Below are 26,521 nucleotides of genomic sequence, written 5' to 3'. Positions count from 1 at the left end.
ACTTAGACATTGCTAATACTTAAATCTGATACCCTCCTTTGATTACAATTTTTCTCTTATATTTCTGTTATGTTTTTCTGTTGTGTTGAAATGTTTCTTTCTAATGACAAAGTATGTGAGGTACATTATGCGTGCTTATCTCGACGAAGTCCATGCTTACATTTTGAGTTATTTTGTGCAGATTTGGGGTGTCAATTGCCCCCACAATTGAACATTCATGGATAATCCAAATGCTTTTGTGGATAGTGGTAGTATTCATGATGAAGGCATAGAAGTTGACAACTTTAATGTTGAAAATGAAGATGCATGGTGGGAGCCTAAAACAGATATGTGTTTTTCTAGCATAGATGATGTTAAATCATTTTATAGAGAATATGCTTTGAGAAAGGGTTTTGATTGGAAGATTAGAACATCGAGAAAAGGAAAGGATGGGGAGGTATGCTACTTAATTCTTGCATGCACAAGAGATCGGGCTGAAGTGACGAAAAGTGTATGTACATTGAAGACACGTCCGACAATGGGAAAAAGTTGTCCTGCTAAGATTTGTATCAAGTTGAAAGCAGATGGATTGTGGTACATTAACAAATTTGAGCCTAATCATTCTCATCATACTAGCCCTACAAAGGCAAGGTTGTTCAAGGCTAACAAGAATATGGACTTGCATGTAAAGAGGACAATTCAAATCAATGATGATGCAGGTGTGAGGATCAACAAGACTTTTCAATCTCTTGTTAAAGATGCAGGCGGGCATGAAAATGTACCATTTAATGAAAGAGATGTGAGGAATTATGTTAACAAGGAACGACGTGCAATTGGAAAAGAAGGTGATGGCAGAGGAACTAATGTATGTTTTATTTTATTTACAAGTTTTGTAATCACCTTGTATATATGGATATTCCATCTTAATTTCCTGTTTGTCCAAATTTGCAGGACAACAATTCTCAAAGAGTGACAAATCAGTTTGACAGCAACATCTACATTGAACCATATGTTGATGTTGTAAGTGGTGGAAATTTGCTAGATGCAAGTACAATGGTAGTTAACTAGTATGGACAACTCTAATATTTTTTGGACAAAAGCTAATGCACTCACTGCTAAGAAGATGAAGTGGCCTTTTGTGTGTATATAACAAGACTTATATAACAATGATATTGTGTTTTTTGGTGGCCAGATCATGGGGACAAAGGTCTATACATAGTCATGAATTTCATTTTTTTTTTTTTTGGGAAAACATGTCTGTAAAGTCAACATTAGGTACAATGTTAGTTAACTTATGTAATTTAAGTTTTATTTTGTGATGTACTTAATCAACCATAGAAATGGTGTTGCAGTAATGGACAAATTAGTGAATATAATGCAGCAATGTTATTTTGCAAGTTCATGTCAAAACTCTTAAATTCCATACAACTTATCAATGAAATATTATGGGTGTGCGCTTCTTATGTGTCTTGTATCATTGTAAGGTGAAAAAATAGTCTTATGTTTTTCTTGTTAGATAGGAAGGACTTGTCTTGTTAGATAGGAAGGAATTGTCTTCTATTTTTCTTGCCTAGCTTCCTGTTGGTAATGTTGCAGGTTTAGGTGCAGCTTGTTTTATCTGTTTTATTTGTTTGTGTTTCGGGTGGGCAATTTGTTTGGGTGCTCGTATGCACGCCAGTTTTCTGCTATTAGCAGGTGGCCTTGTACTTTGCTGTTTCGGTTTGTATATGGGGGGAGGTGTTTGAGTGTTTTGTTTTGTTTGTTTGGTTTTCATCTATATGCGGAACCTTTTGTAGCCCTTTCTTGTGGGAGTTTGTTTGCTTCTTGCGACATCTTAGCCTAATAAATTTGCCGTTTTAAAAAAAAATAGTCACAACTTAATATTTGAGAATAGAAAAAAGATGTGGTTAATCTTTTTGTTAAATATCATGTATTCACTTCAAAGATTTGGTTAATTTGCAAGTTTCCGCAACCACCTTGTTAACAGTACTAGCTGCCTTGTTAAATTACAGTTTATCATCAAGATACTACAAGACTAAAATTGAACCTGTCATAAATAGTTGGCACTTAATAAATTTCAAAAGCAATCATTACCATTATCATAATACAATACATTTCTATTATGATACAAATACTATGATTTCAATCTTACATAATTGTTTTAAACAATCACAAAATAGTCAACAAGTGTAACAAATAAACCCTTCAATTTTCCCCTAAAACCTAAGTACATAAGTAACAAAAAATCACCATAGCAGCAACAAAAGAATGATACTCCAATTCCTTTCTTCTCAACATACAAATTGACATTTAACTTTTCAAATTTCTTATTGCTCATTTCCTTCATTATGTCGGAACATTTACAAGCTTGTTGAATTGGTGTTGTTTCGGATAATCCAATCCATGTAAAGAAGACAACAGTGGTCAACAATCCATGTGAAACGGGCGTGCACACAGTAGGAAAGCAAAGCCGCAACAGCCCAACATTGCAGCAGCCAACTCGCACAATGCTAGGCAGAAAACTGAGCATAAAATGTCCACTGCAAAAGCACAGCAAATGCAGCTCATAAAACTCTCAAAAGCTGAAAACAATTCTATCTAAACAACACCACACAACACTAACAACAATATCACAACCAAAACAACTAACCACCCTTTCTTTTCAATTGTGTCAAATTGAAATTGGAAGAGTTTCTAGACATTTTTTTCACTGCAAAAGGCAAACACAGTCATGAAACAAATCAACACAATGTTCATAGCTTCACACATAAAACTTTAGCTATGAAGAAAAAAAACCCAAATAAACTTTCAAACATGTTTAATGACAAACGAAATATAGTTTCAAAGGGAAATTAAATAGTTTACCTTTTTCTTTTTAATACCCATAGCCATCAAAATAAAAACTGAAGAACACATTGAACACCATAATTTCAGATCAAATTGAAATTGAATGTAAAAGGAACCGGATATGAGATTGTCATACATGATGAAGGAGATGGAGATTTGAGATTTACCTATATCAATTTGCTTCAATCAATGGTGAAATATCAGAGGAGAACTTGCCGATTGGAGGTGATGTGAGAGAAGAGAGAAGAGGTTCGTAGGGAGAGGGAACGCACGGCAATGAGCAGGGAAAGAAGAAGATAAATTGGATTTTCCAAAACTGTCCTTGGTTTAATGTTGAAATTTCGAAATTACCCATCCTTGTAAATATGGTGTCGTATATTTGTCTATGGTTTTGTGTCTGAGTATCATTTCTGCTAATCAGAAATGATAATCATACACAAAAGTGGAGACAAATATACAACACCATTCACTGTTACCTAATACATATATTTTTTTACATTTATTTTCTCCTTCTTTTCTTCTTTTCTTCTTTCCTTCTTTCCCTCGTTTCTTTTTCCCTCTTGTTTCTTTTGAGTTCCCTCTTTCTGATTCAGTCATTTCCCATGATCAAGAACAAATCATCTTTCATTCACTAATAATTTCTCGTCACTCCTTCATCTTTGTGCAGTGCCAGCCTCTCATGCTATTTCGGTCACTCCAGCTGCCGCCGTAACGCCGTATTCCTCCACTGTTCCTCCTCGTTTTCATGCTCAGGTTCTTTCCTTTCTCTACTCTTGTTTTTAGAATTTTAGTAGCTTGTAGTTATTGTTTTACCTTGGTTGAGGAAAACGTTGGTTTGATTCATAAATAGATAGAAAAAAAAATCTTAAACCCAAATCATTTTTGTTTTATTCCCACTTATTATCTCATTTCATTACTTCATTCTTCCATTTTTATCATGGGGTGAGATGGTTCCTTCATCATTTTCGTTTTCCCCCAATTTTAAATCACAAACCCTAAATTTTTGAATTCACTAAATAATGAAATTGATTCAGGTTTTATATAATGAATATGCTCAATATTAATTTTCTCAACTTAATTTCATGATTACAGACTTAGACATTGCTAATACTTAAATCTGATACCCTCCTTTGATTACAATTTTTCTCTTATATTTCTGTTATGTTTTTCTGTTGTGTTGAAATGTTTCTTTCTAATGACAAAGTATGTGAGGTACATTATGCGTGCTTATCTCGACGAAGTCCATGCTTACATTTTGAGTTATTTTGTGCAGATTTGGGGTGTCAATTGCCCCCACAATTGAACATTCATGGATAATCCAAATGCTTTTGTGGATAGTGGTAGTATTCATGATGAAGGCATAGAAGTTGACAACTTTAATGTTGAAAATGAAGATGCATGGTGGGAGCCTAAAACAGATATGTGTTTTTCTAGCATAGATGATGTTAAATCATTTTATAGAGAATATGCTTTGAGAAAGGGTTTTGATTGGAAGATTAGAACATCGAGAAAAGGAAAGGATGGGGAGGTATGCTACTTAATTCTTGCATGCACAAGAGATCGGGCTGAAGTGACGAAAAGTGTATGTACATTGAAGACACGTCCGACAATGGGAAAAAGTTGTCCTGCTAAGATTTGTATCAAGTTGAAAGCAGATGGATTGTGGTACATTAACAAATTTGAGCCTAATCATTCTCATCATACTAGCCCTACAAAGGCAAGGTTGTTCAAGGCTAACAAGAATATGGACTTGCATGTAAAGAGGACAATTCAAATCAATGATGATGCAGGTGTGAGGATCAACAAGACTTTTCAATCTCTTGTTAAAGATGCAGGCGGGCATGAAAATGTACCATTTAATGAAAGAGATGTGAGGAATTATGTTAACAAGGAACGACGTGCAATTGGAAAAGAAGGTGATGGCAGAGGAACTAATGTATGTTTTATTTTATTTACAAGTTTTGTAATCACCTTGTATATATGGATATTCCATCTTAATTTCCTGTTTGTCCAAATTTGCAGGACAACAATTCTCAAAGAGTGACAAATCAGTTTGACAGCAACATCTACATTGAACCATATGTTGATGTTGTAAGTGGTGGAAATTTGCTAGATGCAAGTACAATGGTAGTTAACTAGTATGGACAACTCTAATATTTTTTGGACAAAAGCTAATGCACTCACTGCTAAGAAGATGAAGTGGCCTTTTGTGTGTATATAACAAGACTTATATAACAATGATATTGTGTTTTTTGGTGGCCAGATCATGGGGACAAAGGTCTATACATAGTCATGAATTTCATTTTTTTTTTTTTTTGGGAAAACATGTCTGTAAAGTCAACATTAGGTACAATGTTAGTTAACTTATGTAATTTAAGTTTTATTTTGTGATGTACTTAATCAACCATAGAAATGGTGTTGCAGTAATGGACAAATTAGTGAATATAATGCAGCAATGTTATTTTGCAAGTTCATGTCAAAACTCTTAAATTCCATACAACTTATCAATGAAATATTATGGGTGTGCGCTTCTTATGTGTCTTGTATCATTGTAAGGTGAAAAAATAGTCTTATGTTTTTCTTGTTAGATAGGAAGGACTTGTCTTGTTAGATAGGAAGGAATTGTCTTCTATTTTTCTTGCCTAGCTTCCTGTTGGTAATGTTGCAGGTTTAGGTGCAGCTTGTTTTATCTGTTTTATTTGTTTGTGTTTCGGGTGGGCAATTTGTTTGGGTGCTCGTATGCACGCCAGTTTTCTGCTATTAGCAGGTGGCCTTGTACTTTGCTGTTTCGGTTTGTATATGGGGGGAGGTGTTTGAGTGTTTTGTTTTGTTTGTTTGGTTTTCATCTATATGCGGAACCTTTTGTAGCCCTTTCTTGTGGGAGTTTGTTTGCTTCTTGCGACATCTTAGCCTAATAAATTTGCCGTTTTAAAAAAAAATAGTCACAACTTAATATTTGAGAATAGAAAAAAGATGTGGTTAATCTTTTTGTTAAATATCATGTATTCACTTCAAAGATTTGGTTAATTTGCAAGTTTCCGCAACCACCTTGTTAACAGTACTAGCTGCCTTGTTAAATTACAGTTTATCATCAAGATACTACAAGACTAAAATTGAACCTGTCATAAATAGTTGGCACTTAATAAATTTCAAAAGCAATCATTACCATTATCATAATACAATACATTTCTATTATGATACAAATACTATGATTTCAATCTTACATAATTGTTTTAAACAATCACAAAATAGTCAACAAGTGTAACAAATAAACCCTTCAATTTTCCCCTAAAACCTAAGTACATAAGTAACAAAAAATCACCATAGCAGCAACAAAAGAATGATACTCCAATTCCTTTCTTCTCAACATACAAATTGACATTTAACTTTTCAAATTTCTTATTGCTCATTTCCTTCATTATGTCGGAACATTTACAAGCTTGTTGAATTGGTGTTGTTTCGGATAATCCAATCCATGTAAAGAAGACAACAGTGGTCAACAATCCATGTGAAACGGGCGTGCACACAGTAGGAAAGCAAAGCCGCAACAGCCCAACATTGCAGCAGCCAACTCGCACAATGCTAGGCAGAAAACTGAGCATAAAATGTCCACTGCAAAAGCACAGCAAATGCAGCTCATAAAACTCTCAAAAGCTGAAAACAATTCTATCTAAACAACACCACACAACACTAACAACAATATCACAACCAAAACAACTAACCACCCTTTCTTTTCAATTGTGTCAAATTGAAATTGGAAGAGTTTCTAGACATTTTTTTCACTGCAAAAGGCAAACACAGTCATGAAACAAATCAACACAATGTTCATAGCTTCACACATAAAACTTTAGCTATGAAGAAAAAAAACCCAAATAAACTTTCAAACATGTTTAATGACAAACGAAATATAGTTTCAAAGGGAAATTAAATAGTTTACCTTTTTCTTTTTAATACCCATAGCCATCAAAATAAAAACTGAAGAACACATTGAACACCATAATTTCAGATCAAATTGAAATTGAATGTAAAAGGAACCGGATATGAGATTGTCATACATGATGAAGGAGATGGAGATTTGAGATTTACCTATATCAATTTGCTTCAATCAATGGTGAAATATCAGAGGAGAACTTGCCGATTGGAGGTGATGTGAGAGAAGAGAGAAGAGGTTCGTAGGGAGAGGGAACGCACGGCAATGAGCAGGGAAAGAAGAAGATAAATTGGATTTTCCAAAACTGTCCTTGGTTTAATGTTGAAATTTCGAAATTACCCATCCTTGTAAATATGGTGTCGTATATTTGTCTATGGTTTTGTGTCTGAGTATCATTTCTGTTTACTAATTGTTAGACTCCTACAAAAGAACTTTCAGTTTCTCGATTTGCATTGCCTCTGCCAGTGTTCCAATGAGTAGTTACTCACTTTTTTTAAATAAAAAAAAAAAGACAAGAAAAAAAGAAACAAAAACAAAAGTCCGGAGGGCTATTAATCTAGCCGAGTAGATTAAAAAGACAAGAAAAATAAAAATAAAATTCTCTCAAAAAAAAAAAAAAAAAAATTACACAAGGATGTAATTTCTATATTCTTGAATATATACTTCCTCCGGTCCTATTTACAATAAACATGTTACTTTTTAGATATATTAAATAATTTATATATTTGGTTTAGGTTCTTGACTAGATACATATATTATTCAATGTATCCAACAAATCAACTTTCTCTCGTAAATAGGATCGGAGGGAGTATTTTTCTATGATTACATCACTCAAAGAGCTAACAATTCGCTTATTTATGTTGCTCTCAATTCCTCTATCACTATTTGAACACACTAATTTAAGATTTATCCGTTCATCTACTACATGATAATGTTTTTCCTTATATGCGTATTAAATCTTTATAAAAGAGGAATTGAGAGCAAACATAATTTTGAAAAAGATGTTTAAAGAAATTAATGATGAGAAAGTTGGTACCATAATTCTCCCTCATAAAAATATTAGATTCAATTTTTGCGGTCATCCAATTGAGAGGTCCAACCTTAAAAATAATAAGATGTCTTATTTTTGATTCAAAAACTATTCTTAGACACCTTCTTTTTCATTCTATAAATTTTTCCGTATGCCCTGTGCATTTAGAATTTTAAAATCCAAACAACATAGATACCTTATAAAATCCTAGTTAAATATGTTAAATTATTGAATCAAAATAGGATTCACGAGAAACTTATAAGATGGATAAAGTAATAACATGTGTTATCCAACAAAAAAGTGATAACCATATTTTTATATCATATTTAAAATATGAAAATGCTAATGAGTGTCATTGAGATATTTGTTAAATTATTAAAATAAGTAACTTTACAACAAAAAATTGTGTAATTAAATTATTGATAAGACAAAAGTAAAAACTTACATTTTCAAAACAAAATTTCTACTAATAAATTTCTTAACCATTGTCTTAGACACTCGTTAGTAAAACCCTTTAAAATAGGTTATACTAATAATATCGGATTTAGAAATCTTTTTTTAAAAGACAAATTCTATGGTACACCCAATATATTTGAGTGTACCCATACACCAATTCTTTAAATTAATAGTTAAATGAGTTGTTTTTTGAAGAAAAATATTATTTTTTTATAATTTATAATTATAATAATTAAATCTTATTCATCAAAAGTGTCAACAAAATAAATTTTTTTTTTTAAATTTTTATCACTTATAATTGAGAACATTTATTATTTTTTACGATAATATGTAAAAAAAGTTACTATAATTCTTATAAATAGTAAAATAATGTTTTTTCTTATGAAATATTGTTCTATAAAATATAAATATTAACAAATAGTTATTTACTACATAAAAAATGATCATTAATTTATAAAATTAAGATGCAAGAGTATCGAAACATTTCATGTTACAAGTGAACTGTAGAAGTTACAACGGGTGAGTTATAAACACCCGCGGAAGACAAGACAGCTTTCATCAGTTCCGTTCAAACCCGTTTGCCTTGTAATAATCGTCATAGATAAGACACCATCAATAAAATAGCAATTTCCAGAGTGTAAAGCACTCATCATGTTTATAACGGTCGTTTCCACATTTTTCAAATAATTAATTAACAATATTATTATTGCGGAAAGATACGCTTTTTTTCGTCTTCTTCTTCCCATTGAAACCCTTTCAATGTCACTCACCAACTCATTCTTCATCTGAGACGCGCGCTCCTTCACTCCTTCAATTCATGGGTTGTTTTCTTGGTTGCTTTGGTTCCTCCAAACACAACCGCCACCAAGTGCTTCAAGTAAGACTCTTCAAACCCCCCCTTTTTACTTTCTTCACCCCAAGATGCTAAAATTTCTATTTTCTTGCTTTAATTTCTTATCTCTGATCTAAATTTGTATTTTTTCCATGACCCTTTTCTTTGTTTACTTTCAATGTTTTCTCAGTAGCAAAATAGAGCTAGGTTTTTTAGATTTTAAGTTTTAACCCTCCTTCTCAATTTCTGTTGCAGAGAGATGCTAATAGTAGCAAACCACACCAATACAATGTCCCTTTGGTTCAGGATCACTCCAAAACCCTACTTAGTCCTTCACTAGAATCACCACAACCCCAGTAAGCAATAATTTTCAACTCTTCACTCACCACTTTCTATTTTTGGAAGCTTCTAATTTACATGAATTTGTTATAAAAAAATTCACTTTGTTTTTTGTTGTTGTGCAGGGTTAAAACTGAGGAGGTACTCTTGTTCAATAAAAAAACCGAGGAGGAACGTGGTTGCTGTAGGGATAATATTGAGGAGGAAGTAAGTGTTACAGTTAGAAAGAAAGTAACTTTTGACTCCAATGTGAAAACCTATGAGTCTGTTTTGCCTGAAGAAGGTGGAAAAGAGGAGGCTTTGGCTGAACCAAATCATTCAAAGTCGTCTTCTTGTGAAGATAGTAGTTCTGTGACTTCCACTTCAACTGGGTCTTACCCTCCTCATCATAGGTATCAGAATTGTAGGGATAGTGATGATGAAGAAGAAGAAGTACTTGATGATTGGGCTAGTGATCTTAGTGATGATGAGGAGGAGGATGATGGAGTTAGAGAAGAAGGTGATGAATTGGGTGTGGAGTTTGAAGAAGATGGAATGGGATACTCCAAGTTGAGGGTAAGAGATGATATTATTGATCATGTGTTTACTGAGGAAGTGGATAGCCCTATTCCTACTTATGAAAGGGATGTGGAGTCAATTGGAGTCAATTTCAATGCTAGAGACAGAAGTGTTTATGTTCATTCTGTGCTGAATCCGGTTGAAAATATGGCTCAGTGGAAAGTTGTTAAAGCTAAAAGAACACCACGATCAAGGCCTCAGAAAGAGAATTTTGTTAGTTCCAACCATGAATCAGAGGTTTCATTTGGTGTCAAGGAAATTTTGGAGGCCGGCACACCAAAGAAGTTGAACCAGGAAATCCCAGTTGATGCTAGCCTATCGAATTGGTTGGGTTCATCCGGGACGACTACACCTGTTAACAAGGCTTGTTTGTATGCTGGTGGTGGTATTGGTACTCCTGATAGGAGCATCTCACAACAAGGTTCAAATTCAGTGATAAGCCTTGAAGATAGGCCTATTTTAGGTGCTTTAACAATGGAAGAGATTAAGCAATTTTCCGCTACGTCGTCCCCAAGGAAGTCACCTTGTAAGAGTCCAGATGAGATGCCGATTATAGGAACAGTTGGGTCCTATTGGAATGCTAATGAGGGTTCTGGCTCACCTTCATCCTTTAAAGGAATTCCAAACACAACTAGCAAGTACAGAGAGGTAAAGACGAAGTGAATTTTTGTAGGTTAAATTTTCACTCATTAGTTTGATGGTGAATTCTTATTTAGATATTTAACTGGCTGTGCAGGATAAGAAGGTGAATTGGCATGCTACGCCATTTGAGACAAGGCTAGAGAAAGCATTGAATAGAGATGCTGCAGAAGCTGGTTCTACTTGTGTTCCTCATGCATTTTAGAAAAGTTTGCAATACTGTGCAGGATAGGTTTTTTTTGTTTATAGCCAAAGTTATGTTAATTTTTAAGGTTTGAAGCCTTGACCTCATTTTATGTCCCTGCTCACCAACCGAGCTACTTGCTTAGGACACTACTCTATTTGAGAAAAGGCTATAGAAAACATTGAATAGAGGTGCTGCTACAGAAGTTGCTTCTACTTATTCTCCTGTATTTCGGAAAAGTTTGCAATGGTGTGTTTATTTGTGGGAAGTTGTGTTGAGAATGCATATTTTGATTTGTTTTTTATGAATGATATGATGTAATGTGTAATTTTCTCTTGTAATTATACTTGGCTTTAAAGTTTAATCTATGATGTGTCCCTTGAATAACTTTTTTTCTCCCAAGTCCATCGTATGCCACAATATGTTTACTTTTTGTTGCCGATTTTCATTCATCTTTATATATTCTAAGGCTCTGTAAGTTTTAAAAAATTCAAGTTTTGCCTCCTGTTTTCACAATGGTTATTATGGCAGCATCCTGCTCACAGCTAATTCCTCCACCTAGAAGTTACTCTGAAAGTTTCTTGTAGCTTAACACTTCCTTTGTTATCAAGTTGCATTGCAAGATAGCTAGTGTAGGCTTTGATATCATAGAAAGATAGATTGATACCTTGTATCAATCAAAGGAGGATATGCTTCAGTCATTGAGATAAGAAATTATCTACATGAATCTGGAGGTGTACATATTTCATGCTGCACTAATAACAATTAACAAGCAATCATATATCATATCATATACATGTTACAAAGCAATCTTTAGTTTTAAATTTTTAATTAACCGGTGAATCTTGCACCATAATTCATATCATGCTTCAATGATAACAGTAAATCATATCATATGTTACAAAGCAACCTTGCACCATAAATGATAATGATATTCATGCTTCTAGGATGTAAAGAAATCGTATCTGATGGTTACAAAACAATATTTACTTTTCAGTTAACTAACTAAACTTGCATCATAAATCTTGACTGTTACTGTCTCATAAGGGTAAACACTCCAGTGAAACAACAAAGATCATCAGATGAAATGGGAAGATCGCCACCCTCACTTCTCTACGATCTCAGCATTCTACCCCACATTGTGCGAGTACAGGGCCTGTTTTCTTGGGTAAGAAAATATCAATTCGCACCCATATCATCGAGAAAATCAAAGCCAGAAGTGTTGCCCAGAGAACTACTATGATAGGAGTTCTGTTTTGCCTTCCCAGTAGACCTTTGAGGAAAGGGTACAAGTGCACAATGACCCACAAAGAGAAAAAAACCTTCCCAAATAAAAGTCCCCATGAGTTATAGCCACTGTTAATGGCTTCAGAGACTCCTGCCACAATTCCAATCATGTTCAAGATTACAATACTTGTTGGTGGAATGAGAAGAGTGGTCCACTTGAAGAGATGGAGCTGTCCGAATGCAGTGTCATCTGCTGATTTTGTTCTCACGGCGAAGCTAGTGTCGCGTCCTGCAACTTTAAGGAGGCCTTGAAACACTGCAAAAAGGTGTGCAGAAACACCTCCAATGACCCAGAATTGCTCGTTGCGCCACCAGTCTTGAATGTTAACCTTACTCCAACGAAGCTCGAGCACACAAGTTAAAATGATGGAGATAAATAGAGTCATTAACCAAATGCTTGCAAGGCTTGTCAGCTGCACAAAAGAGAACTTTTGTTATAAGACATGAATTTGATATACCCATAGCTGTTCTCCTGTCATAAATCTAATATCAGTATAGCTGTTTTTTCTTCTTTTAAAAGTAATTAGGATCATGTTGTGAATGAGGGTGGCCAAAGTCATGTTGTATTCACGTTAAGACCATGATTGGATAAACAACTTAATAAAGCACTTATAACATACACACTTATCATAGAAGTGCTTATGCACAAGCTATTTCTATAACAAAATATAAAATAAAGTCAAACTGCTTTGATATAAGCTATAAGCTGTTTGCATAAAGCTATCATGGAGAGCTTATGGAAATAAGTTGAAAACAATTTATTGACATGTCGTAAGTTGTTTCTATAAGCTCTTTCAAACAGCCTTAAATGTGTTTATGCCGGTAGGTAAACTCAAATAAGTCAATCCAAACTTGTCCTAACTCCTAAGGGTCTATTTGGATTAAGATGCACCTATTAATCAAATGTAATAAATTTATTATGTACTTACAGTGGGGAGGATGAACTTTCCAGTCAGAAGACAGATAGCTGGAATTGTGCAGTACACTAAAAGAGGGATAGAAGAGAACGGATAAACGATAGCATTCATGTAAGCCAGTCTTTGAAGCCATTTGAGTTTTCCACTGTAGCCATACCACAATGGACAATAACCACTAAAGAAAATCTGAGTAGCACCCAAAGCCCATTTCAGAACTTGGTGTAATCTGTCTGATAGGTTTATAGGTGCAGATCCTTTAAAAGCCGCTCTTTTTGGCATACAGTACACTGATTTCCATCCTCTACAATGCATGTTAAACCCTGTCAAGATGTCTTCTGTGACAGAGCCATAAAGCCACCCTATCTGCATAGAAAGAAAAGTCAATAAATGACACTTTGGTCGACAGTCATGAAATGTATACATTCTTGTATTGACTGGATTAATTACCTCTTTGCCCCATTCAGTTTTCTCTTCATAGCCAACACTTATAACATGAATGGCTTCCTTCATTAGTATTCGAGTATTAGTTCCTTTCGGAAGTCCACCATCTTCCATCAATGCAGAAGCAATGAAAACTGGTGACTCTCCGAACTTTTTCTCAAAAACTTTGACAGACATGATCGGTGATTCCTCTTTCTCGTCATAGTCTTCAAGTCCATCATCAATCTCTTCAATGTCAAATGCTGACCGAGAGTCACCAGAACAACAGCAACACCATGAGAAGTTTGTCTTTCGTCTTTTGTCAGATGGTGGCTTATAGCCATATAATGCCTGCCTGTTGAACACACATCCAGTACCAACATACACTGGACCTTGAATTCCATCAAGGCATTTCATGTTGATCTACAAACAAGGAAAAGTTCAAGGCAGGAGTTAAAGATTTGTTAATGAAATTGCAACTTTTACTTTAGTTCAAAACAATATCTCTTACATCAAAGAATACAGTGTTGTGGTTGGCATATCTATCATTATCGTCAATGCCATCAAACCTTCGTGGAAATTGGACATAAGCGGTCTTCTTTCCAAGTAGAGGGTCCATTAGGAAGCACATAGACTCCCTAAGAGCCTTGCTATTATTGATGTATTGATCACAATCCAGATTCAACACAAAAGGTGCATTGCTAAGCACCGCAGAAACTCGAAGCTTTTGAGGAAATGAAGCATTTCAAGAGTTATTAAATGGTTTTTATAATATCATGTTTTTATAACATCATGAAATAAAACTTTAACACAAGTATAAAGTATGAACTAGTTACCAGAGAATTCATGGCTCCAGCTTTGTTATGGTGTTGATAGCCGGAACATTTCTCGCGTGAAACATACACAAGCCGTGGAAGATTATTACCTTCATTGTCCAGAGCACCGGCACTTCCCAGACACACCTACAAAGGCAAGTCCTTATATGTTATAGTTCTTCATCTATTGTCATTAACCAAATTTCGAACAAATATAGGCTTGATTTTTCCTCTAGTTTCCTAACAATCAACAAGAGAACACAAATAACAAATTTGGATTTACTTATTTGAGTTTATCTACTGACATAAACATTTTGTGAGACTATTTAGGAGAGCTTATAAAAATCTTTTATGACATGTTCATAAGCTGTTTTCAGCTTATTTCTATAAGCCCTCCAGGATAGTTTATGAAAACAACTTAAAGCTTATATGGAAACAGTTTGACTTTATTTTATCTTTTTTGTAAATGAAATTGGCAAACCTGAATCATTCCTGGATGATCTTCGCTGTTGTTCCCAGGCCATGGAGTACCATCTTGCAGAACCCACCCCTCTTCTGGTTTTTTCTGAGACTTTGCAACCAGTACATTAATTCTCACCTTGAATTCTTCATACTCCCTCTGCAGAATTGCAAAGAAAAATGTTGTAAGCCTCACATAGAAAAATAGAACAAAATCAATATTAGAAAAGAAGAAAATAAATAAGAAATGTCATATTTGATTGCTTAATTTTATGTAGTATTTACCTTCATAGCCCTGCGATCCTTTACAAATGTTGGATGTACCTTGTCTTTCAAGTAATCAACTTTCTGAGAAAAATAGGACTCAGGTGCCCTTGGCTCAATGCTATACTTTTTACAAAATGGAATCCATATTCTTGCAAACTGAGAAGTTTGTGACAAGGTATCAAAGAGAAGCATAGATGCACTGTCATCTGATACATAGCAGCTTACTTTGTCAACAGGATAATCAACAGATAAGATTGATAGAACTGTGTTTGCTGTTATAATAGGTGGTTCCTTCAAAGGGTCTGCAGTGGTAACAAAGACATCGACTGCGGCTAAAAGATTCGGTTCTCCTTCGCGCTCAAACCTCATGGACAAGCGCTCCAAGTAAGTTTCGCGTGTCATGGGGAACCACTTGGGGAACTGGTCTACTATCCAAGACAAAGAGAGCCATATTTCGCAGACCACAGAGATTATCCATAAGGCAAATGCGTCGTGCACCGGAGTTGTGATGCGAAAGTGGAAGAAGAAAACTAGGACAACAAGACGCATGACAATGACTATGCGATATGGATTGATTAGGCTCGAAGCTATTGGTACTTTGCGCCATAATGGCTGCCTTGACTCAGCCAGCCTGCAAGATCATAATAACAGAAGAAAGAAACATCTTAAGTAAGAGTTGAGAAGAAGAAAATGCATTCTAATGTACATAGTTTCATAGCGTTGATAGAGTATTTGAGAGAAGAAAAGTTACAGGTAGTCATCTTCTTCTATGTCATTGCTCATAAGACTTCTCTTTTCTTGCTTTCCTTTCCCTTTCTCTTCATCATAGTTGAATGCTTTCTGCTCTTCAAAATCCTTACTAGCTACTACAGAACAACTCAGAAAAGTGTGCATAAAATTATTACAGTTTTTTTTTCATTCATTCCAAAGTTAATTTAACACAAAAAGATGCTCACCACTTCCAGCTAAAGAGAAAGCATAATCGTCATGTTTCCGTTGCTGTTGAATATTGCAGTCTCCATTTTCCTGTAAAACACAGTACAACAACAAAGCCTTAATCTCATAATCCTTCTGATTACTTACATAGTCCAATACACTTACATTCAATCTAATGTTATTAATGTTATAGTTATAAAAGTTTTATCTAACAGAAACAATTAAAGTCGAACCGGCAAAGTAAAGAGAAGAAGCATGCTGAATACCTCATCCGAGTCATCAAAGACTGAGAAACGGCGTCCATTTCGGGAGTGAGTACCAGTGGTTAAGGCTTTTGAGGCCATAGAGGAAAGAGAAGGTTGCGGAGTTGAGGATTGCATAGAGAAGAAGTGAAGGAGGGTATTTATTATAAGAAGGAGAGAATCTAATGCATGAATGCAGTAATATCAGAGTTACCATCAAAATATTTTGGCACACTGTGAGAGTTGAGAGGTCATGGATTTGAGTTGAAATGTATTGCATGATTGCTTTGCTTTTGTTTATGCATATTCATGCATGCTTGTATATTATAGACATAGCTAACCTAAACTCTATCCTAAACATAGTTTCTGTTTTGATGATTAGGAGTTAAATATGTTTCATTGTTCTTTACTCTTAAATGTATACTATCTAATTAGCTATAAGATTAAAAACTAATTAAAGTAGATGAAAACCACATATATAATTGAGCTAATGCACTAGGTAGGAAAAATAATATTTTCAAATGTAAATCACTTATAGCTACATAAGATCGAAAACGAATTAAAAATACATTGAAGATGAAATTTTGCACCCCGTTGTAATAAGATTTAGATTGTGTGCGTCTAGATTGTCCGATCAAAATCAGACGGTCCGTATTTCAATTCTGATTTTGATTTCTTTTAAATTTAAAATAGCGAGCTTAAAAGTTAAACCGTTTAATCTTGATCAAACAGTTCAAAAGTGACTGACTGCATGAGGTTATAGGATTATTACTACACACTACCCCTATGTTTTGAAACATGGTTACTGGTTAGGGCCACTGAGTGTAGACATTTTACTATACAACAAAAATGTCATTTTACATCGATTGGATTCTCTGTGAAGGAGAAAGCTGATGTATATATATGTCTATACATTATTTGCTAATGTTGTATTGGGTTAAATCTTGATGGAAATTAAAATCACTCTCATTTGTCTTATGCAAAAGATATGTGATATAAAAGATAATCATGATTTTGTTAACAATCCTATGCACTTGCACCTCTTGGGTGATTGTTGGATATTAATGTCAATTTTAAGTTGGCACATCATAATTCTGCCATCTTTTATTGTTAACTTCCTTTTCTATGGGTTGTTAAGATAACAAAAGGAAAGTGAGCAAATCTTTTTCATTTTCTTTTTAGCACCTGAAAATCCATTCATGCAGTAATTTTTCTTTCAACTTGCATTAATAATTAGGGAGTTTCGATATCATTGTACAAACAGTGGGTGTTATCCATTACATTTTTGATGTTATAGTGTTAACTTCATCAAAAAAGTCATTATTATGACTTCACCATAGAATTTTCCTAATAATAAAGGAGTTTCTACGGTGCAGTCAGGAAACTGACTTTTTTAAAAAAGTTAATTTTGATTTTAATGTTTGATTCATTTTTAAATTGTTGATTATTGATTAATAATCAATAGTAATTCATCTAGTAATGCTTGCAACATCTTGGACTTACATGTATTATTTTATCGTTGGAATCTTTAACATGCAAACAGAGTTGATGTTATTATGTGACAGTCTTAAGTGTTACACTTTATAGGGTGTTATGCTTATAACAAGGTAGGATAAAATTAGATTAAGTCTAGTCTTGTTAATCTGATGAATTGATGATACTTTGAGGACTGAACTTTTGATGTCATTGTACAAACAGTGTGTATTACTCATTACATTTTTGATGTTATATTGTTAACTTCAACAAAAAAGTCATTCTTATAACTTCACCATAGAATTTTCCTAATAATTAAAGGAGTCTTTTTTAGACTAAGTATCTCACGCTCTACGACGGAGATTAATATCTTTTAATATATGTTTTTCCATGCACACACCAACCAAAAATCCCTTGATCAAGAGATACAAACATCTACCATTGATGTGTTTTATTTTATTTTTGAAAAAAATGTTGGTGTAACTTTATTTTATTTTTTATTTTTTTTGGGGGGGGCATTGTGTAGCTTAAAGAGTTTGTTTATTTATTTATTGACAAAAGCTCGTGTATTCTTTGTTAGTGCCAATAAATAAAAGTTTCCTTTGTAAAAAAAAAAAAAAAAAACCTTTTAAATATTTTTATATTGTAATTTTTTTTGGAGCTATATTATTATAAAATATTTGTCGAATGCAAAAGTACCTTGTTTATTCTAATTTTAAATGGTGCTTTAAATCTATCTCTTTAAAAATGAATAAATTAGCATTTGAGTCTCTGAATTATCACTCTTCAATTTAATCTTTAAACTACATAAATATAATAAATAGTCTTTGAAGTATTTCAAATATATCAATTCAATCTCGGTTAGCAAGATAATTTGGATTAAAATGATAGATTTTCATATACTTTACAAACTAAATTGATAAATTTTAAATACTTTAAGGACTATCTTTTCTTTAGAAGTAAGAACTCAACTTTATATATATATATATATATAATTTATGATTAAATTGACGATTTATTCCTTCAAAATTCGTAGAGGGACAATTATCAATGAAATGATACCAAGTGCTATTAAATCATTAGAAATATTAGACTTTTTCTACTAACACTCAAAAAATATTTGGTTACACCCAAATCAATTTAAAAATGGCGAAATTATCCTTTTCCAAAAACCCTTTTTTATCTCTTAATTTAATCTTCACCCTCTCTCACAAACATCTATAAATATGTGATCTAGATTGATGAAAGAGTAAATGTTGAAGTGTATAGTCTTCTATTAATACTCCAATACGCATATAAGTGATTTTCTGCAATTTCATTTTTTTTAATTGAATTCAATTAAGCCTACACAATCTTAATTTACCTAACAACTAAAAAAATCCAGAATTTACATGGCTGTCTTGAAGTAAGATCTCGTACATTAAAGTGAAATTGAGTTCATATATAGGTCAATTTTTTAAAGCTACGGGAATTAACACCCATAATTCACATACGTGATCTTATTGTATTCATCTAACAAGAACAACAAATTAAAAAAGTTATACATGATCCCCTTATTGCAATTTTGAGATTGTGAATCGCAATGACAACAGAGAAGAATTAGAGGTGTTTTTGTCATTTTGGGATGTAATAAATAAAATACTTCAGTGTAACTAGAAAAATTGAAATATTATCAATGCACGGGTTTCATAATAGTCTAACTTTATAATTTTGTTGTCAACGAAAATAATGGTTTTAATGTGGATAGTGATGATCACCACCAAGTGAGGTTTAGCATAGAAAAGGAGAATCATAATCAGTAGTGGCTTTAAGTGGCGGAGCCAAGATTATTATAAAGTGGGGAAAACAAATTCCAACATATTTATAGGGGTTTACATAAGAAATTGCAAGCAAATAATCAAAAAATCTAAAGAAGTTGTCTAATTTATAGGGATTTATATAAAAAAATTCAGAAAAATTTATATAAAAAATTGCAAAAAATGACGTCTTTGTACTCTATTATTTTGCTTAAAAAAAAAATCATATGAGCTAGTGTGTGTCCAGACATACATATCAGCCTTCCTTTTACTCGATTCTTTTGCTTAAAAAAATCATACTATCACAGAGTCCCACAACCCTTTTCTCATCGTACCTTCAACCTTCTTTTCAATCTCATTTATTTGGGCCAACATATCAGCAAGTTGTACCATTCCAATTTTTGAAACTCTTTTCTTCGGAAGTTTTGCTGAGCCAACCTTCGAAATCACTCAGATATTTTTCATAAACTAATTTCACTGAAGCCAAAACATTAAGGTCCAAACCCAGATCAACTATCACAGAGTCCCACAACCCTTTTCTCGATACTGCCGCATACCCTCCTTTTTCCTTCACAAGGGAGAAAAGTTAGCTTCAACTTCTTCATATTGGGAACACTCCTCGTCTGGAGAATGTTACACAAGTATTTAAATATAGGGTAAATACCTCTTTCCTTGTCCCTATAATATTAGCGAATTCTGGTTTTAGTCCCTGTAAAAATAAAGATTTAGATTTTGTCCCCGTAATTTCATATTCTTCCATTTTTGATCCCTCATTCCACCATGATTAGTTTGGTTTGTTATAATTTTAAAGCAACAAATAATTATATTTTTAGTTTTAATCAAAATTAAAATTTCATAAATAAAAATAAAAAAAAACCGTTCATAATTTTTAAATATTAGCACAATAAAAAGTGCGAAAATACGGACATATGAGTGCTCATCTTTTCGCTAGTAATAATAATAATAATAGGGGATAATAAGAATATTTTCATAATGGACCCATGGTCCTCTCTTTTGATTTTCTCTGTGGGTTATCTTGAAAGTAACAGAACTTGCAATAACCACTGCCCCTACATCATTAGTGGTAAAAGCCAATAGAGAAGCAATGCATATTATAGATATGACCAATAGAGAAGGGTGGCTTGAAAATTCTCAGAGTACCAAACAATATGTCTCGTGTTTATATAAATACGATCAATAGACTAAAGAGAAACAATGCATATTATAGAAAATAAACATTCAAATATGGACATTCATATGCAAAAGAAATGGTAAACAATGGAATATATTTAGGTATTCAAACTCTTGTCGGATAGGTAATTAGAGAATTTGGATGGTGATCGGATGGATTGCTTTTTCATTGCATGTAGGGTTGACAATGAACCAAACCAATTCGAAACATAGTTCAAAACTTGATTCGATAATTAACTCGTTGAGTTTGGTTCATGAACTAAATGAATTGAACTTGAGCTAAAAATTAAGTTCGTTAACTAAATTTCCTGAACTTGAACCTTATATAATTCGGCTCTTTTTATTCATGTGTTGACTCGATTATCATCAATAAAAAAGAAACTAAAGCCAATTATTCATTTTTTGTAAAAAAGAAAATCGAAGGCATATAACTAACAATAATAATAATATATTTGAAAAAAAAATTATATTATATAATAAGAGTGAAAGAAATCAAATGAAAATTTGATGGAGTCTTTGACATTTGAGAAATGAGAGTGGGTGGGTACTCCGACTCATGGATGTTGTGAGGCTATTGCAAAAGAGAGTTCGTTGATAGTATTCCCACTCATATAAAGCTTCTCAACTATTGCAAAGTGCCATTAACATTCTGAATCTAGAGATATAGTGGAGGCTTTTGTTATTTGGCTTGTGAGAAGAAGAAAAAAAAATTAAAGAATAGTCTCACATCCAATAGCAAAACCACGTTGTTAGTAGCACTTCATTGTTTTTACAAGTCCCACATCGGAAGTGGGTAAGCAATAGAGGGAATGCTTTGCCTATAAATGAAAGAGTCATGTATGCCATTGATCATTGTAACAGTTGGAACAACATGGGAACAGTTCGGGACCTATTCACAACTGTTGGATTGTGAGCAAAACAATGCCCGTAAACCAATCCTGTTGGAAAAAATTAAAAAATAAACTTCCGATTAATGTGTTGTACCAATTCCAATTTGTTTTTATTGAATTGGTTGAAGTTTATTTTTTGGTTTTTTTGGAGCGGGATTAGTTTAGGGTCTTGGCCAAACAAAATAAAAACTATTAGGCCCTTTAGTAAAATTTTGATTTTTTGGATCGTGAAAAATTTGAGGTTACATGGTTGAGTTGGGTTATTCAATTAAACCTAACGAGCTGAGCTGAATTGCTTGTTAATTTTAAACAAGCTGAATATTAGTTGAAAAAAAGTTTCGTTTCAACTCGAGTTTTGGGTTGAATCAATTCTTAATGAATTGGCAGAGGTATATACCTAAATGATGTAACAAAGCGGTATCAAAATATATCAACAAGGATTTGGTTAATGAACCACTCAGTTTATTTGATTATTAAAATGTATATATATTTCATGGATGATAAGTTTAGTTGATTGTAGGTATTTATTTACCGGTCATGAGGAGTGAAACAAATAATAGACAAGGTGTATTAGGATTAAGTTTCATTAGTTAGTTCACCACTGTTTTTCCTTGATCTACCACAAACACCTCCTATTTCAATTATACCTTCGCGTGCTCTTCATAAATCTTGATGTTTCGTAAATAATGAGATATCATATCTAGTCTCTAACCTCTAATGTCCCGCTCAATTAGCTAACAGTGGTATCAGAGCCTTGTTTTGACTTGATGGGTGAACTGAAAGAAATGAAAGTTATAGTCAACAATGCAGGAGTATGAATCCTTCTAAGGTAGTAGTTTTGTCTTAGCAGCTAGTTTTGAGAAGATCCCTACTATAACTTTTATTAAAGAAGGGTCATTACATATACAAGACTCGTTGTGCGCTTGGTTTGGAAGTTCACGAAATATATTTACATTTTCTCCAAAAATTTATGGGTAAAGGTCGGAAAATTTTATCATTAATTTAGCACTTAGTATTTTGGACTACATAACAATTAAAAATAGAGCTATATTTCCTAATGGTGGCTATTATTGGGGTAGGGTCCTTTTCATTTTAAAACTCATTTTGGAGAGGGATTCAATTTTTATTTTTTTTATATAGATAATTAATAATGATGGAACTCTCTTTATGGCAAAATCATAATATATTTATAAAAAATGGTTCTTGAATGAGAATATAAAGGGACAATATCTATTTTAAATGAATACTCAATAAATCTTAGATTAAAGTGCACTCTTCCCTCCGTAACTTTCAAAAAGTTGTAATTTTGATCTTTTATGTACAAAAACTACAATTTTGACCCCTTAAGATTTAGCTCATTTGTATCTTTGATCTTTTTGATCAATTTTGACTTAGTCAACGCTGATTTGGCACATCATTAAAGGACATGGCATGCCACATGTGTATATTCTTTTTTTAAAAAAAAAACAAAAAGCCACGCGTGAAAATATTTAAATTTAAAAAAAAAATATAAAAGGAAATAGGAAAGGGTTGGCACATGTGTTCTTCCGAAAACCCAGATTTGAAACACCCATATTCAAAGCAATCAATTTCAATTCAAATTTCACCGTAAAATAAAAACATAATGGTGTTAAAAATAATTATCCCTTTCCTATTTCAATTAGCAGCTTCAAAGGGTGTTGAAATTATAATTATCCCTTTCCTATTTGAATTAGCTTCACGTAGGGATAATTGACTAACTTAGCAGGCTTAGTGCATCGAATATTTAGTGTTGTTGTTGTAAAGAAGAACAAGAAGGGTGTGGGTGGTGGGTTTGAAAGATGATTTATTCTATGCAGCGGCACGTTGTTGAATAGGATGTGGGTTCAACATTAAATTCAACAGTTAGTGTTGTTTGTTGGAAGATGATTTAGTTGGTGGTGGTTTCAATTCAACAACACTAAAGAAGAATAAGAAAAGCACGAATAACAACAGCAATAGCACACTTGCTTTCTTTCTATGGAGCAACGTGTTGTGCTGATCATGTTATTTTCAACATTATAATTCACTCGTTTTTGGAGCATTGGTGAAACTGAAGCTTCCAACATATTCTTTTCCCTTTTCTTCTTTCTTTTTTCTCTTCTAATTCCTTCAAATTAACCGATTAAATAGCAAGAAAAAAAAAACCCATAATATTTGATTTGTGTTGCTGGGGATAGTAAAGAAAAACCCAGAATATTTTTAACGATTTGGCATTGGAGAGAAGAGATTGGGGAGAGAATTATGTTTGAGATTCAATAAAGGAGGATTTGGCTTTTAGATTGAAGTTTGTTGATGTTGATATGAATTTTGTTTGGATTGTTGTTGAAGATAATTTTCTGTTTTTTTTTTTTTAAGATTGTTTTTTTTTTGAACAACTTTTTAAGATTGTCGTTCTTGTTGTTAAAGATATTGTTGTGGAAGAAGATGAAGATTCTTGTTCTCTCACGTGCCAACCCTTTCCTATTTCCTTTTTTTTATTTTTTTATTTAATTATTTACACGCGTGGCTTTTTGTTTTTGAAAAAAAAAAGGAATATAAACATGTGGCATGCCATGTCCTTTAATGATGTGCCAAATCAGCGTTGGTCAAGTCAAAATTGGCCAAAATGATCAAAGATGCAAAGGAGTTAAATCTTAGAGGGTAAAATTGTAGTTTTTGTACATGGGGACCTAAATCTTATGGATTGTTTGTCTTTTTTTTTTTTTGTGATGTCTGAGATTCAAATATCAAATCTTACATATATTATGCATTATCCCTGCCAACTGAGTTAAGATCAAGATCATAGGTTATGTATTGTTTGTCTAAGACATAGATAGTAATGGTTTCAAAGTCCGCTAAAATGTATGCTCGGTGGTGGACCGGTGGTATAATGTTGTTATCTCATTTTTTAATGTGTAGTCCCGGTTGTATACTAATTCCTATATGCTGGGTGTAGTACTACTTGTACTTTATCCATTATTAATATACTTTTTACCATTCAAAAAATAACTTTTATTCTTATTTTGTATTTTGGTTGCATGGGTTTGACTACAGAAAATATATCAAACAGAATCATCAGGATGAAAATTGTTAAACCTTGGTTGTTTTTTCATGTCATTGGATGCTACCGGGAACTATATTATTGCCACCAATGCATTATAACTATTAATGTACTTCTCTTCAAAAAAAAAAAAATATTATTAATGTACATATTCGTAGGTATTTCATGTCTCACTACAATGGAACACAGAAAAATCTCATATATATATTAACACTAAAAAACATAAAAGTAGCTTTTAATTGATCCAATTCTCAAATGAGTATTTATGTTAGTTTCTTATTGAGTACTTCTGTTACTCTTTGTACTTTGTGTCTTGATTCTTTTTATCTATTAGTATATATTATGTTTGTAATTTGTTCAAAAAAATGATAAGTAATTGACCATGAATAGCAAAAAATATATATAGCAACATTGTTCGTCTGAGTCATCAATCATCTCGAATTATTTACAAATTAAAAGGCTAGTAATTTGCAGAAAAACCATGCACCAATGAAGTTGATTATGATGAATGAGTTGAATTAAAATAGCTAACCCATAAATATTCAAGAAGTTTCATCAGCAGCATTATGCAGTGTAGTACTGGCTTAATCACTGGTTCTCACTCCCGAAATGTACCCCATTAATTAACTAGCTCCAAGATCATCTCAACACCATTAGTTTGAAGATTCATGGCAGGGAATCCATCTACAAGCATTTATTTCCAATTATTCATAGAAGTTGAAATCAATCCAAGCATAAGAATTACATGCATGACAAATTATAACATTAATGTATGTAGTCAATTAGAATAGAGAGGACCAATTATAACAATAAGAATCACAATATAATATATATCAATACCTCAATATATAGTATAAGTCATCAGAGCTAGTATTGCATGCGAGATATGGGATTCATTTCGGGAGTGATATCCAGTGATTATGCTACCAACAAACAACAATGGTGAATGAATGAGGCCAACAAAATTATTTTGTGTACTTGGTATTGGTATTGGTAGTTAATAGTTATATATGTTAGGGAAATTAATTAAGAGAATTAGCTATAAGTGTGTGGTTGAATTCAATTATTAGGACAAGAGTATCTATCAAATAGTGAGTTGGGAAGTCAAGTCGTTTGATTTGAATCTAACATGTCACTCATCTATTGGTGAAGAATTGGGAGTTTTTTCTTTTTCTTTTTTTATCATGATAAGTTGAGAGTTAAATGTCATTGTCAAGTGTTTTTTAATATAATTCTTTTTCTTTTCTATATTGCTTGCTTTGCCTCAAAGTCCTCTTTTATTTCACGGTACATGAAATTAATTAACCATTTTACGAATAATTATCACAATCTCTTGAATATATGGTTCTCGACATGATGAGACTTGAGCAGTTAGTTTGGCTACTAAAATTGAAACCTAGCTATATGTCTGATTATATATGTCTAATTAAAGAGGTTAATGTTTTTTATTCTTTTTGGTAATATTAATGTTCTCTATTTTAGAGGTGAGGTGTCAATGTTATAATGCACCAAAAATCTCACGTAATCTAGTTTATAAATAACATTAACACTCTTTAATATTGTGGACTAATCAAAAAGGTTTAAAGATGAATCCTTAACGGTCTTAGTAAAAAAAAAATATAACCAATAAAAAAACTACCAAATAGACTAGTTTAGAAAAACAAAAGTGGAATTAATAACTTGAATAAATTTCGTCCCCGTGAGCTTAGCTCATTTGGTAGGGACATTGCATAATTGATGCAGGGGTCGGGATTCGAACCCCGAATACCCCACTTCTCCACATTTAATTGTATGAGCTCTAGCCACTAGACTACTAGATAAAAAAAAAAAATAACTTGAATAAATTTCAAACTAAAGAGCTGCTAAATAATTTGCGGTTTGGACAGTATATGGTGTGGGCTGACATTGCACGGTATGATAGGTTTCGTGATCCAATGGAGGTGTTAGTTGAGGAAAAGTTGCAGGTGATGGA

The 26,521-nt window shown here is 33.0% G+C and overlaps 4 protein-coding genes and 3 long non-coding RNA genes across 8 annotated transcripts; 3 read left to right on the top strand and 4 right to left on the bottom strand.

The window, feature by feature from the left end:
- Positions 1 to 184: 184 nt before the first annotated feature.
- On the top strand, positions 185 to 1,368 carry LOC120576826 (protein FAR1-RELATED SEQUENCE 4-like). Its single transcript, XM_039827350.1, has 2 exons — positions 185 to 844; positions 931 to 1,368. The coding sequence occupies exons 1-2, from the start codon at positions 218 to 220 to the stop codon at positions 1,045 to 1,047; spliced, it is 744 nt and encodes a 247-aa protein (XP_039683284.1). The 5' UTR covers positions 185 to 217; the 3' UTR covers positions 1,048 to 1,368.
- A 686-nt stretch (positions 1,369 to 2,054) lies between these two features.
- On the bottom strand, positions 2,055 to 3,221 carry LOC120577082 (uncharacterized). Its single transcript, XR_005643104.1, has 2 exons — positions 2,845 to 3,221; positions 2,055 to 2,689 (listed from the first exon to the last, which is right to left on the bottom strand). It is a non-coding gene; the product is annotated as an uncharacterized lncRNA (long non-coding RNA).
- Positions 3,222 to 4,102: 881 nt separating this feature from the next.
- LOC120576813 (protein FAR1-RELATED SEQUENCE 4-like) lies at positions 4,103 to 5,287 on the top strand. The gene is made up of 2 exons (XM_039827326.1): positions 4,103 to 4,762; positions 4,849 to 5,287. The coding sequence occupies exons 1-2, from the start codon at positions 4,136 to 4,138 to the stop codon at positions 4,963 to 4,965; spliced, it is 744 nt and encodes a 247-aa protein (XP_039683260.1). The 5' UTR covers positions 4,103 to 4,135; the 3' UTR covers positions 4,966 to 5,287.
- A 686-nt stretch (positions 5,288 to 5,973) lies between these two features.
- On the bottom strand, positions 5,974 to 7,194 carry LOC120577080 (uncharacterized). Its single transcript, XR_005643103.1, has 2 exons — positions 6,764 to 7,194; positions 5,974 to 6,608 (listed from the first exon to the last, which is right to left on the bottom strand). It is a non-coding gene; the product is annotated as an uncharacterized lncRNA (long non-coding RNA).
- Positions 7,195 to 8,835: 1,641 nt separating this feature from the next.
- LOC25484219 (uncharacterized) lies at positions 8,836 to 11,197 on the top strand. The gene is made up of 4 exons (XM_013612990.3): positions 8,836 to 9,120; positions 9,331 to 9,431; positions 9,540 to 10,620; positions 10,709 to 11,197. The coding sequence occupies exons 1-4, from the start codon at positions 9,061 to 9,063 to the stop codon at positions 10,814 to 10,816; spliced, it is 1,350 nt and encodes a 449-aa protein (XP_013468444.1). The 5' UTR covers positions 8,836 to 9,060; the 3' UTR covers positions 10,817 to 11,197.
- A 363-nt stretch (positions 11,198 to 11,560) lies between these two features.
- Positions 11,561 to 16,315, bottom strand: LOC25484218 (cellulose synthase A catalytic subunit 4 [UDP-forming]). Its single transcript, XM_013612989.3, has 10 exons — positions 16,163 to 16,315; positions 15,917 to 15,986; positions 15,712 to 15,826; positions 14,979 to 15,591; positions 14,716 to 14,853; positions 14,256 to 14,381; positions 13,931 to 14,143; positions 13,447 to 13,842; positions 13,012 to 13,362; positions 11,561 to 12,495 (listed from the first exon to the last, which is right to left on the bottom strand). Exons 1-10 carry the CDS (start codon positions 16,274 to 16,276, stop codon positions 11,917 to 11,919), a joined length of 2,715 nt encoding a protein of 904 aa, XP_013468443.2. The 5' UTR covers positions 16,277 to 16,315; the 3' UTR covers positions 11,561 to 11,916.
- A 3,285-nt stretch (positions 16,316 to 19,600) lies between these two features.
- Positions 19,601 to 25,560, bottom strand: LOC25484217 (uncharacterized). 2 transcript variants are annotated; one of them, XR_003012488.2, is made up of 4 exons: positions 25,390 to 25,560; positions 25,082 to 25,233; positions 20,072 to 20,116; positions 19,601 to 19,975 (listed from the first exon to the last, which is right to left on the bottom strand). It is a non-coding gene; the product is annotated as an uncharacterized lncRNA (long non-coding RNA). The 2 variants fall into 2 exon arrangements; XR_005642876.1 differs by lacking the exons at positions 19,601 to 19,975; positions 20,072 to 20,116 and having other exon boundaries at positions 24,926 to 25,233; positions 25,390 to 25,554.
- Between the last annotated feature and the right edge of the window lie 961 nt (positions 25,561 to 26,521).

Source organism: Medicago truncatula, chromosome 1, assembly GCF_003473485.1.
Source record: "Medicago truncatula cultivar Jemalong A17 chromosome 1, MtrunA17r5.0-ANR, whole genome shotgun sequence".
NCBI lineage: Eukaryota > Viridiplantae > Streptophyta > Magnoliopsida > Fabales > Fabaceae > Medicago > Medicago truncatula.
The sequence above is the reverse complement of the archived record's forward strand: the minus strand, read 5'-3'. Positions and strand labels throughout refer to the sequence as shown.

What these genes read in the sequence shown, in the direction of transcription:
- LOC120576826 (XM_039827350.1), top strand. Translation starts at nt 218, where the DNA reads ATGGATAATCCAAATGCTTTTGTGGATAGTGGTAGTATTCATGATGAA. An exon ending in GTGATGGCAGAGGAACTAAT is followed by an intron (nt 845 to 930) that starts GTATGTTTTATT and finishes CCAAATTTGCAG; the next exon opens with GACAACAATTCTCAAAGAGT.
- LOC120576813 (XM_039827326.1), top strand. Translation starts at nt 4,136, where the DNA reads ATGGATAATCCAAATGCTTTTGTGGATAGTGGTAGTATTCATGATGAA. An exon ending in GTGATGGCAGAGGAACTAAT is followed by an intron (nt 4,763 to 4,848) that starts GTATGTTTTATT and finishes CCAAATTTGCAG; the next exon opens with GACAACAATTCTCAAAGAGT.
- LOC25484219 (XM_013612990.3), top strand. Translation starts at nt 9,061, where the DNA reads ATGGGTTGTTTTCTTGGTTGCTTTGGTTCCTCCAAACACAACCGCCAC. An exon ending in CTAGAATCACCACAACCCCA is followed by an intron (nt 9,432 to 9,539) that starts GTAAGCAATAAT and finishes GTTGTTGTGCAG; the next exon opens with GGTTAAAACTGAGGAGGTAC. An exon ending in CAACTAGCAAGTACAGAGAG is followed by an intron (nt 10,621 to 10,708) that starts GTAAAGACGAAG and finishes CTGGCTGTGCAG; the next exon opens with GATAAGAAGGTGAATTGGCA.
- LOC25484218 (XM_013612989.3), bottom strand. Translation starts at nt 16,276, where the DNA reads ATGCAATCCTCAACTCCGCAACCTTCTCTTTCCTCTATGGCCTCAAAA. An exon ending in CTGGAGCCATGAATTCTCTG is followed by an intron (nt 14,144 to 14,255) that starts GTAACTAGTTCA and finishes TTTCCTCAAAAG; the next exon opens with CTTCGAGTTTCTGCGGTGCT. An exon ending in GAAAGTTCATCCTCCCCACT is followed by an intron (nt 12,496 to 13,011) that starts GTAAGTACATAA and finishes TCTTTTGTGCAG; the next exon opens with CTGACAAGCCTTGCAAGCAT.